At 39.4% G+C, this 13,116-nt stretch overlaps 1 protein-coding gene across 4 annotated transcripts in view; it reads left to right on the top strand.

The window, feature by feature from the left end:
- NFIA (nuclear factor I A) overlaps window positions 1-13,116 on the top strand; it is a 439,446-nt gene that overhangs the window by 251,560 nt on the left and 174,770 nt on the right. For all 4 annotated transcript variants that reach the window (XM_084852356.1, XM_084852357.1, XM_084852358.1 and 1 more), the window contains exon 3: window positions 8,688-8,753. In XM_084852356.1, coding sequence (XP_084708482.1) covers window positions 8,688-8,753 — 66 coding nt within the window. The remainder of the gene's footprint in view (window positions 1-8,687; window positions 8,754-13,116) is intronic.

The raw sequence follows: 13,116 nt of genomic DNA, 5'->3' as shown, positions 1-13,116 counted from the left end.
ATAGACTGATAAAGTTGCAGGATCAGAGTTAGGAATTTGATATAATATTACTGTGCCAGTGAAAGTCAAGAAAACCTTTTTAAAGGCTAAGAAGTCTCAGAAATCCTGAGCATGAAATCAGATGCTTCATCAAAAGGAGGATGTTTGGCTTGTCTGTAATGCTTTCTCTCTCATCAGAAACAGTTTATTAATCAAGTAGAGGAAAATTTCAGCAATTATATATTGCCAGAAAGCCCACCAGTGATCCTACCCACAATACAGTCCCTTGGGAGCATTGTCATATAATTCTAGCTGATTTGTGCCGTAAAAACCATAGCCTAGCCTTCACCTTCTTAGCCTCCCAAAAAAGTCTGACATTTAGGATTTGTTGGAATCTACCAGCAAACGTTTCCTAAAACTAAATTCCTGGATAAAAATATGTCCACAACTGTCATAATTTTTCTTCATTATAATGCCCCTTGCTCCATCTGTAGTAAATTAAACTCTCATTTTAATAACAGTAGGCACAATTCACTTTTAAATTCCATTGGTTTTAGTGCCAGAGTTATCTATGTGCTTATCTTTCTCCACTGAAATTAAGCAGGTTTTTAAATTATTATGTTTGGTTGGATTGTGCCTACCCTGTTTTTGTAATAGTTTTGTAATTAGTTATCTTCTTGCTGCAATAAAACTTGGTTTAAGGAAGACTTCAGTCTAGTATGTGTACGATTATGTTTTTCAGCAGTAGTCTTAATTTTTGTAGTTGGTAGAATATAATTCTCCCACCTTTTCACTGTCTTTGTGAATGTGTGTGTAGATAGAGAGTAGAAAATTAAATGAATGGCTAGCCTGAAAAGTGATAATTTATTTTAAATGCAGATGAACATTTCTTTCCTTTATATCAATTAAATGTTATCTGCTCACCACACTTATTTAGCTGGATATATTTTGAATATAGCACAATGGCAGGTGTGTAATACATTGGTAAACTGGATTTTCAGTTATCTTTTTAGGGATGCAAAAGAATGGAAGTTACAGTCAACTTACCATTGAACAGGACTGTGGTGTGTGAAATGAAAGAAAATCATCTGCTGTGAAGTGTTATGGGAACTTTACATTTTTAGACCCATTGTGCCATTTTTCCTCTTAATAACTGAGTTGAAGCAGTTGTATCCATCAAATCATCTTCAGTATCTGAATAAAATCAAGGAAACAGATTTATATTTTGAAGTACCTTAAAAATACCTTTCTTCAGAGCCATGGTTTCCACATGTTAAACATAGAATTTGTTCTAATTAAAATTCCATGTAGATATTATCTGGTTAATATTGGTGGTAGCCTTAATCATCTTGTTTTTATCTTGATTTTTTATTTATTTATCATCGGTTCTTTTAGAGGATTTCTAAAAAATAGGAAGGCTGACTAAGGAGCTTCAGTGGGAGGTTTTTTTCTCTGCAAATTGCAGGCATGACCCCCACTCCCTGATCTGGATTCAGACTACAGTGGGGGGCAAACAGCTAAAGCCCCCATACCCCATTTACATTTAAGTAAGAAAACAGCACTGATGTAGCTGCATGTATTAAAGGTAACATGTAGTTTGAGTTTGAGTAGTATCTGGGTGGATTCAGGAATATCCTGTTGCTATCTTGTTATTGACTAAGGGTTCAATCCTATCCAGATAGGCAGCCGCCTCCGAACTTGGAGGCGAGTGCCTATCCAAAGCAGGGCAGGAGAAGCATGGAAGGGATCATTCCCTCGGCACTTCTCCTGCCCTGCATTTTCAGCTAGACAGCCAATTGTGGCTGTCTAGCCACGGGAGGGCTAAGTGGGGGAGGAGGCTGCCATACGACACATTGGATGTATCATACAGGCATTTCTGCCCGCCCCAGAATGCCCCCAGCCACACCCCTTTTCTGCCGCTCCGCAGAAAAGTGCAGAGCACGGGGCTGTTACCACACTGCCTCAGAGGCAGCGCGGAAGTGAGGAGAGTGCGGGCTCTGAGGTTGGTTCCTGGAAAACAGGATATCCTATGGCCGTCTAGCCACTGTCTAGCGGCCATAGGATTGCTCCCTCCGGGTGATAATGAAGTTCTTGTGTAACTTCCTGAATGATGTGTACTGGTGTTAAAAGTCAAGTTTTAAAGCCAACAATTTCTAATAAGACAAAGAAAACGGCTCAGTTGTATGCACAGAAGCCTTCAGCTTTAATAATCCTGCAGCATGCCTTAAATAGAAAAAAAGATTTGTTTGCTTTTGTCTAGCCACAAAACTCCACAAAGAGGAAGGAATTGTGTAAGTAGGTTCATTCTTTTATGCTATGGGCAAAATAGCCCACAATGTTTATAAATCCTTTACCTTTACTAAAGACAGCCATAAACACAACTACAGGACTGTTCTGGCCAAGTTTGATGTCAATTTTATTCCCAAGAGGAATGTGGCTTATGAGAAGGTCTATTTCTATAAACCCTGGAGAAACTGTTGAATCACTTGTTAGGACCTTGTATGAACAGGCTTCACACTGTGAATTTCCTGATTTAAAAAAAAGACAGGAGCATCTTAGAGATAGATATGTTGCTTGGAATTTTAGACAAAGGGCTTTCCAAAAGAATGCAGCTAATGGAGGACTTAACTCTTCACAAAACCATAGTCACAAAAGTAGGGCAATCAGAGTTTATCAAAACCCATAACAGGGAGCAAAGTTAACTTGGGAATGACTCAGAGTAAGTTACCTCTAGTTTACAAAAACAAGAGCTGCCTCCATTTTGAAAAGGGTAAATTTATTTCTCATGTTTGCAAAAGCAGCACAGAATAATGTCTAGGAAAAAAACATTGCACCCGTTTAAAAAGCACTCTGCAGCAAAAATGTCCACCCCCTTCAGACAGCATTCACAGCAGTTGAAAAAGTTCACAACATAAGAGGGTTGTACCAGCTAGAGAAGTACAGTGCATGAAGTGTTTAAAAATAGAGCTTGTTACTATCCTGTATCATACCCAGAAGGTGCAAGGAGTTACAAGAAGGTGCAAGAAAGTTGGATAGCCAATTTTTCTTAGGCTCCATATTTTGTAAAGCAGCCTTCCCCAACATTTTAACATTTTAAAATCTGTGTTTTAAATCTCTGCATTGCTTCTAGATTTATTTATTTATTTATTGCATTTATATCCCGCCTTTTTTCCTCTTGCAAGGAACCCAAGGCGGCTTACATGAGCCTCCTCCTCTCCCTTTTATCCTCACAACAACAACCCTGTGAGGTAGGTTGGGCTGAGAGTCTGTGACTGGCCCAAAGTCACCCAGTGAGCTTCCATGGCCGAGTGGGGACTACAGCCCGGATCTCTGGGCTCCCAGTCCAACACTCTAGCCACTACGCCACACTGGCTCCATAGATTGTATTCTGGTTGTACTTTTATATTGTAGTTTTAAGTTTTTTATATTGTTTTATGTTGTACTTTTTTGTTTTAACTTTTGTAAACTGCCCAGAGAGCTTCGGCTATTGGGTAATACAGTAAAGAAATAAATAAACATTGTGCCCTCCAGATGTTTTGGACTTCCACTCCCATCTGCCCCAGCTAGTATGGCTAATGGTCAGAAATTTTGGGAGTTGTAGTCCAAAACATCTGTAGGGCATCAGGTTGGGGAAGGTGGTTGTAAAGACACAGACCCTCCCTGGAGAATGAACTTAACTATTTGTGGGCAACTATTAATTTCAACATAGATTCAGGAGCTGATGTCACAGTTATTTCAGAGGAGACATACACAGCATTCCAGACCCCCTCCCCCCTATGTGTCCATAGGTTTTACACAGCCCAGCGGGTATCCTGTACTCTCTTCGATTCTTTACTGCATAAGCTACAAAAAGGAGCAATTTGTGTTCACTGCATATGTGATATAATGTAATAACCTAAATAATCTCCTCAGTCATGGAGTAGATGCCAGAATGGGAGTACTGAAAACAGTTGAAGAATATGAAGAAGTATTTGGGGACAAATGATCTACTAAAAGGAAATCTGTAGACATTTTTAAAGACCTGATGATAAGCATATGGTGTACAAACACCTCTCAGAATCCCCATTCCCTTATGCCACAAAGTGGAAACAGAGCTCTCAAGGATGAAGGGACATAGCATAATTAAGGACATTACTGAGCCTACCTTGTGATGTGCACCAATGAACAATGTCATCAAGAACAATGGGAAAATATGCATCTAAGTAGATCTTTAAAAGCTTAATGAAGCTGTAGTCAGAGAAAAATATGTATTACTAACATAAAAGTATCTTTTCCCGAAACTGACAGGAGCCAAAGTATTTTCCATATTGGATGACTCAAGCAGTTTCTGGCAAATACCTTTGACAAACTAGAGTGCTAAATTGACAACATTTATCACACCCTTTGGGAGATTTTGTTTTCAATGCTTGCTATTTAGAATCACAAGAGCTTTGGAGATTTTTCAAAGGAAGTTGACAGGACTCTTTAGAGACATAAAAGGGGCCATTACCTTTATGGATGATATCCTAATACATGGCATATCAGTTGAAGACCATGACAAAATGCTAGCCATCGTCATAATAGGACCCATGAATCCAGACTGAAGATAAGCAAAGAAAAGTGTATTTTTTGTCAAGATGAAATAGAATTTGGGGGACACGTAATCACAGAGCATGGGATAAAGCCATGCCCAGATTATGTAAATGCTATCAAAGACCTGAAAGCAATGACTAGCAGTTCAGAACTGAGACACTTTCTAGGAATTGTGGACTATCTACTTTGATATTTGCAGGACATCTCCACAGACGCATAACCACTAAATCTATCACTGAAATCCACCACATACTGGTTTGGCACCAAATTAGGAGGCTTCATTTCCAAATATAAAGGACATGATTTCCAATGCATCAGTCTTAAAAGTTTTAAGACACCAACAAACCCACCATATCCTAGGACTTATCCATCAAGGACATCAACATCTAATCAAATGCCACAGGTAGGCCAAGCAAACAATGTGGTGGACTGGTATAAAGAACAAAATCGTATCCTGTGACTTGCAGAAAAATAGATCAACACATTGGAAAGAACATTTAATCACTATACCCTTACCCGGTAGACCTTGGAAAAGGCTAGCAGCTGACCTGTGTGAATTAAGAGTTTGATAGTATTTGTTGCTGTGGACTATTTTTCAAGGTGTATCAAGATGCTGCCCTTGCCTGACATTTCCTGCTGTAGCATTGTTGCACAGGTGAAGAATACATTTTGCTCTTTTTGGCATTCCAGACAAACTGATGACAACAATGCATCCCAGCTGGCAGCAGAATTCTAGTAATTCTGGATATTTTACAGTTTTCACTGTATTACTACACTATCCTCAAACAAACAGAGAGAGAAAAGCAGAGAGAGTGGTACAGATTGCAAAGAAAATCTTGAGATAGAAGACATACATATTGCTCTTTTAAGCTACAGGTCAATGCCATCAATCAATCATGACAGGTCACCAGAATTGTGAATGGGAAGATAAATCAGAACACGCATTCTAACCCTAGAGAAGAATGTCATTCCGAAGTGGTCTGCCCTGGAAGGAGTTGCCCCATCAGCTTGCCAAGCTAAGCAAAGTTATGAGCATTGCTATAACTGTTGCAGTTCAGTGCAAGAGCTACCACTTTTAGAGATAAGAGAGTTTATATCAATCTTGATGGAGAAAAGACATGGCAGACTCCATGTAAATGGAACTGTACTATGCGTGGAAAAATGAAACACTCCTATCATATTTTTTTGAAAAAGTACCAAATGTTTTAAGAATGCTGATTATTTAATAGTCGTTTCTTAAAGCAAAAAGGGAGGCGTATAGACAGTGTCATTAGATGGCATAGTCATTAGATGCCACTGGACTTAGTTGTATCTAGATGAAGTAAGGAGTTTCCTGTTGCTAATCTGTTTTTGTTTAAATAGTAAACAAGATAATAAAGTTCTTGTCTAGTTTCCTGACAGGTATGTCCTCTAATCCTTCCATGACAAAGCCAGTGTGCAATGAAATACACAGAATTATTATTTTTGAATACTCACCTTATTTTAAGTTGTGCGGCCCGGTAGTATAAACTTCCTGTAAAACAATGGTGTCCAATTAATTAATTATTAATTCATGTAACCCAATCATAAGCACATTTACATGTAGGTCCCACTAAGTTCCATGGGTGCTATTACAGAATAAGTATGCATAAGATTGTAACCATAAAATTTTATCTGTAATCTATTTCACCTTAAATTATAAAATAGTGTTATCCCAGAATATTGAAATTTGATACTGTGGTAGATTTACCACTGTAAATCTTTAACATTTTAAAAAATCTTCTAAGTTTTGTTTAGAAAACTCAGTAAAAGAATTATTTGTTAATGTTGAGCAATAGACAAGGTACTAATCTTGAGTTCTGTCTCATCATTACCTAACCATAGTTTGGCTGAATTGACCGCAAATTCCTAAAATGCACTTGAATTGAATCTTGTTTTAGATGTTTAGCTATAACGTTGCAAATATACAAATCATTGTATGTACACTTTTATGCTTTCCTAATTTATACACGGTTGTCATTTAAGCTTTTACTCTCTATGGTAAAAGATATCCAGAGCTGAATATTCAAAGTAGGCATTTTCTTTATTGTAATCTGATAATTATTTTTTTAATTGCTTAAAAGCAAAGAGGGGGTCTGACAAAATTGGAGAATAATCAAAATAGCCCATTGGAAAAAAAAGACAAAGTCTCAGTATGTTGAAAAAAATATATAGTTTTATTCCTCCAAGTAGGCCAATGCGTTTCGGCCCTGTACCATATATTTTGGCCTTCTTCAGTGGTTAAGATTTTTAAAAATTGCCTGCAGAGATCTCTGAAAAGATATGTCTCCAAGATGAATCATGGGCTACTTTGAGGAATAAAGCCCTGAGACTATGTCTCTTTTTTCCATCAGCTTAAAAGCAAAGAGACTTAAAAAAATAATAAATTATCACAGTTTGACCCAAAGTCACCAGTAGTGCTTCCTCCTTCAGGACTATTAATACCTCAGGGAGTGTATTGTCACTTCATTGCAACAGAAGTAAGATTTTTCCATTTAATTACATTCTGTGTCATGACCTTTTGATCTTGTGTAGACATTTCTCTAAAACATGGTCAGATTTCAGCCTTTTTCACTTCACCTTGAAGCTTCAAGGTCAACACAGCGATAGGTTTGCCACAAGTATAGGCTTCTCTCTGTCAGTAACAATTAGACACAAGTGGGACCTGCAACATGCAGAGTATCATCATCCCTCACAGGAGCACTCCTCTTGAGGGTTTCAGCTGGCCAAGACCTCTTCCAGCATATTACAAGCTAAAAGGGGCTGAAGGAAGGCATTCCATTACACACACACACAGTTTCCCATTTTTCATTTACAACTGACACTCAACATTCTGTCTACTGAGTATGCTCAGTCCTCATTCGGCTGTTTTGGGGGTGGGTTGCTCCCTTTATATTGTTAAAAAATATATTGTTTGTACTTTTGCAGTTGTCGGGGTTCTGCAGAACATGCTGATATGAGTGGTCCTGTTTTGGTTCAAGTCCTGTTGGCATTCACAACCTGAGTTCACTATTAGAGAGAGTGATGGGTGATTCTTTCGAGTGTTCTGGACCCCTGCTCCCACGCCTGCAATTTATATTGTAAAATAGTGATTTGCTTTAACAAATCACTATTTTACTACAGACGCTGGGGTTCAAGAGCTACATTGGTTTACCCAGTCCTGTGCATTTTTGCTTGGAAGTAAGTCTCACAATTTTCAGTGAGGCCTTACTGCCAGGTAAGTCTGGGTAGGAGTGCAGCCTGAGGCTTTCATTTTACTCTGAATTTATATTGCTGTCATATGGAGGTATTGATCTCTAAAACTTATTTTAATTCTTTAATTACTTTTATACTGCCAGTTAGAATATATTTAGTAGAGACCACTGTTGCTGTGGCTATCTTAGACTTTCTAGGGCCTAGAACAATCTTTCCCAATCTGGTACCTTCCAGATATTTTGGCTAAAATTCCCATCAGCTCCAGCCAGTATGGCCAGTGGTCATGGATGATTGGAGTTGTAGTCTAAAACATCATGAGGGCACCCGTTTGTGGAAGGGTGGCATGGAGAATGAGACATCCCGTGGAGGAAAGGATTGTCTGCTTGGGCTGACAAATAAATGCTAATTTTCAATCCCCATAGCGCTTTGTTCAAGCTGAAATTCATCCAGAAGGTTCTGTGAATTAAATTAGCTAACTAAGTCTGTGCTTTCATACAGACAAAGGTAGTTAATAATACAAACATGAAAAGGTTAATGTCTCAACAGCAAGCTGTTAGCATACTGAAAAATGATGACAATGTTACAATATTAGGAAATCTTACATTCTCTAACACAACAGTGGACTACAAAGCCAGTGTCTTTGGCCAGCTGCTTACTTCTTGAAATCTTACAGGATTATGAAGTTTGGTTTCGGATTTTATATTATTGTTATGCAACAAGTTTTGAGAAATCAGAAATGATGTAATGACTGAAATCTGAGAATTCCACAAAAATTCAGTGAAAAGATATTTCCCTACCTAATTTCTGTCTTTTGGTTGAAAGAAAATATAGACTTTAATATATTTCATTTGAAGTCTCACATTTTAAATGTCACCATTCCATGGTTGATTTCTATAATTTTTGGCCATCTTTCTGCTTTTTAGATTCAAGTCAGTCTGAAAGTCCAAGCCAGCCAAGCGAAGCTGATATTAAGGACCAGCCAGAAAACGGTGAGTCTGTATCTGTTGCTGTCCTTGACTCCATATTTGTTTGGTGTTTCCATTTTAAACCACAAATCCCAAGCCAAATTAGATATCTGCAGTCTCCCAAAGGTAAGGGCCTCTCCTGGGCTGCATGGGACTTGTTGTCATTTGCAGCCACAGATCAGAAGGGCTTGCAAACTCCCACATTCCTTAGCTACAAATGACGTACAGTACTTGCTCTTCAGTGTTTGTTACTCATTCTTCCCGAGGGTAATGTATTTTTTCCCTTGGGGAAGAGGAAGAACTGGCAGGGGAGTGGAGGAGGCAGGGAGAAACTGGGTTGCTTGAGTGTTCCAGACAATGAGGTTTTTCAGATGTTTGACTTAAACCATGTGTGTGGCCCCCAATGTGACCTCCGCGCCCCCCCCCCCCGGCCGCTGTGCCAGGGGTAGCAAAGAGACGGGGGAATTATCCAAAAGCGTTGTGCTTTTAGCATTACAGATTACTAAAAGGATCAAATTTAGTTTGTCCTGAAGCTAGGTTTGACCATTTTAGTGCTCATAGCTGCTACAGAGGAAAAACAAGCTGAATCCCTTTTAGCACTACTGAGCACTACGGAGTGTTTTTTCCCCCATTTTTTTCAAAGCACCCTGTGGAGTATGGTCTGCAGGGCAGGGTCAAGGGGGAAAAATGGCCCCCAGACTTCCCGCAGTTCCCCACCCTGACTGAATGTCTGTCTGTCTGTCTGTCTTTCGAATTTATGCCATTGCATAATACTTTATTACTGCTTTAGGCAGTATTAACAATTGTATTTATCAGAAGCTAAACTTGGCTATTCATAATCCCCATCTCCACTCCATTGCTATTCCCAGCAGACTTTATCAAATTTATTGCAATGTGTATGGGACATTACATGATTTTGCAAATAGATGTTATAAAGAAAGAAAACTAATCCCACAACTATCCTTCGGGAGGAGGAACTGTGTATGGTGGGATTTTGTTGTTTATTCGTTCAGTCGCTTCCAACTCTTCGTGACTTCATGGACCAGCCCACGCCAGAGCTTCCTGTCGGCCATCGCCACCCCCAGCTCCCCCAAGGTCGAGTCCGTCACCTCCAGAATATCATCCATCCATCTTGCCCTTGATCGGCCCCTCTTCCCTTTTGCCTTCCACTTTCCCTAGCATCAACATCTTCTCCAGGGTATCCTGTCTTCTCATTATGTGGCCAAAGTACTTCAGTTTTGCCTTTAATATCATTCCCTCAAGTGAGCAGTTTGGCTTTATTTCCTGGAGTATGGACTGGTTTGATCTTCTTGCAGTCCAAGGCACTCTCAGAATTTTCCTCCAACACCACAGTTCAAAAGCATCTATCTTCCCTCACTCAGCCTTCCTGATGGTCCAGCTCTCACAGCCATAGGTTACTACGGGGAATACCATTGCTTTAATTATGCGGACCTTTGAGACAAAAGTCAAATAAAATTTGACAAGAGTTCAAGTCCAGCAACACTCTTAATCATTATGTGTTATTGTAATTTGACAGCCAGAAGTTTATAGTGCATGAGTTTTAATCATAAACGTACAAGTTGTTTTTTTTTTCAAGGAATGGGTTGCATTTAAATGAAAATGCGAACAGGACAGTAGTAATTACTGCAGCTGTTTTCTACAGTATTTGCTGAATTAACTGCTCATTTTTTTTTTAAAAAGGAGGAATTTTAGCGCTTGTTTTAGTATCGAAATCAAACTAGGGATGTACGAAAGTCACTTACCTTTTCAAAGGGTGACATTCGCGGTGGGGGGGAGGCGCTCTATCCCTCCCTCTGAAAATTCTCTCTGTCTGGCTCCACTCCACAGCTATTCTGTGGAGCCGCCAGCCAGGGCCGCCCGCAGCCGGACATATGGCCGCTGGGCAGCCTGCAGGGACGCAAATGGCGGCTGCCGTAGCCACCGCCATTTGCGTCCCTGCATTTTTCCGTGATAGGCTATGTAAATATTTACGTAGCCTATCACGGCCAAAGAGATGGGCGCAAATGGTGGCCACTACGCCATTTGCGCCCCTCTCTTTTGCCGTAATAGCCTACGTAAATACGTAGGCTATCACGGCCAAAAAAAAGGAACGCAAATGGCGGCTGCCGTAGCCGCCGCCATTTGCGTTCCCTTTTTTTTTGCCGTGATAGGCTACGTAAATACTTACGCAGCCTATCATGGCTTCCGCAGGGACGCAAATGTATTTACATAGCCTATCCCTGCTATAGTGATGAAGCGAATGGCGGCCGCGGCCACCATTCGCAAGTCAGCGCAAACGGCAGCAGGTAGGTGTCCTGTTTCGCGCGCCTTTTGCACGCCTTTCACGGGGCGGGGGGGGGGCTTCGTTCCACCACAGATTTCAGGGGGCTGAATGCACTGGCATTCGGCCTCACTGAGATCCGTGGCGGAATTCTCTGACATCCCTAAATCAAACATTTTTTTAAATTCCAATTCATTCTTTGTGCTTTGAGCTGCAATACCTTAACTGTACCTCTGAAAATGAAAGGTACCTTGTTCTTCCTAACAGTAAAAAGTACCAAACAATGACATGCAACTACTCACAGAACTAGTTTGTCAACCTTTGTGGTAATTACACTAGCTTGTAAATGTAACCTAACAATCCATTCATTCACTCACTTATTTATTTATATATTTAGATAGGGTTGGGCATGTGTTAAGCTTCAAATATTCAAAGGAATGTTTGAAAAAAAGTGGCAAAATTAAGCAAACTTAAATCAATGGGATGGAATTTATTTCAATGGAATTTAAGCATGTGCTTTAATCTCTCCCACTAAAATCAGTGTAACTTATAATGTGCTTAACTCTGGCTGGCTGGTGTTCAAAAAAGCCTGGTATGAATGTCAAATAAATTGTACCTGGAGATAATTTTGTGATCATAGGGAATGATGAACCCCACCCCTAAGAAGTTCAAGATGAAGATTATGACTGATGGACAAGATTTCTCAGAAATCCCAGAAATGTGAAGCCTGTTACATTTTGTGAACAAGTTCTCTGTTCACAAAATGTAACATTTTGCTTTTACTTTATAAAACAATTACATATTTCTGTGTACTTACGACAGTATTGTACTTCTTCAAAGCAGAGCTTGACTTTTAAGTGTTATACAGGGCTAATAGAATAGGCTTTTTTCAGTTGGTTGTTTATCTTTTCATTGTATCAGCTTTAAGTGTCATCTGTGATCATGTATGAAGAGTTCAACTATTTGCATAGTGGTTATGAAAATATTTTTTTGGTTGTTCTGCCTCTTGTTACACATTCCCTTTCTCTAACTATGACTATGCCACCACCACAAACAAGATGTTTATTGCTTAAAGCCATAGGATGTTGCAAATGATAACCATGATTAAGAGTCAAACTACATGTCACTTGATATGCTGTTATATGTAACTTTGTCCCAACATTTTTTAAAAGTTAAAAGCAGCTATAAGAGGCTACTAACTCTGAATGGAAAACAAATTGGTAGGTGCTTAGGTGTTTGTCCTCAAATCATTTCTCCCCCTAAAAATCATCCCAAAGAATCTTTTCTCTGCATTTGGCAAAACACTGGGAGAGGGGATTTTGAGCAGAAAAAATAGCTCAAGCAAGAAGGAAGTACCTCTTTCTCTACCCTCAATTCCCATTTCTGCTTTCCAGTCTAAAAGAATGGGACAAAGTTACATTCAACTTCACATGTAAATTGTCCCTAACCTTAGAATAATGTCGTAGCTATGCATGGCTGCCTTTTTTTTCTTCATTGTCAAACATAGATCAATATCCCCAAAAAGACTTTTGTGAAATCAGAAGATGACTCTCCTGCCATTTGCATGTTGAACCCAATCTCATACTGCATTGCTGTAATTCAGTTGAATGCATGTTGAAATTAAAAGTAACGTAGTTAAAAAGTATTTCATATCATCTTGCTAACATTCTTAAAGAACCTTATATGAGTATCCATGCTTCTGGAAAATGCAGAGAGAGTTTCTGCCAGCAGCTACCGAATTTATCATAAGGACAGTTGGATTTGTAGTATCATTTAAAATACAATTCCAGAAGTACCAGTGTATGAGTTTCTCTTCCTTCAGGAGGAGATAATAGAATGAAGAAGTTAATACTTTAAGGTTAGGTAGGTGGGTGGGTAGGCAGGAAGACCCGCCCAAGGCACCTGATTCAGAAAGAGGATTGAAATACAGATTGAGAGACTGGCCCAGTTCAGATGTAACAGTAAACCATGGCTTCGTGTTACAAGAATGTGCTGCTGTACCCTTGGATTCACTTGCTCTCTTTTCCTCTCCTTCACACACTAGGAGAGTTCAAAAACTTTTGGGTTTACATAAATCACTTTTCTTGTTATGCAATAATTAAACTT

The sequence above is a fragment of the Heloderma suspectum genome, chromosome 4, assembly GCF_057233095.1.
Source record: "Heloderma suspectum isolate Gila_16-S chromosome 4, 16-S_ref, whole genome shotgun sequence".
In the NCBI taxonomy this organism is placed as follows: Eukaryota; Metazoa; Chordata; class Lepidosauria; order Squamata; family Helodermatidae; genus Heloderma; species Heloderma suspectum.
Note: the sequence above shows the minus strand (reverse complement) of the source record. Positions and strands in the feature narration are given on the sequence as shown.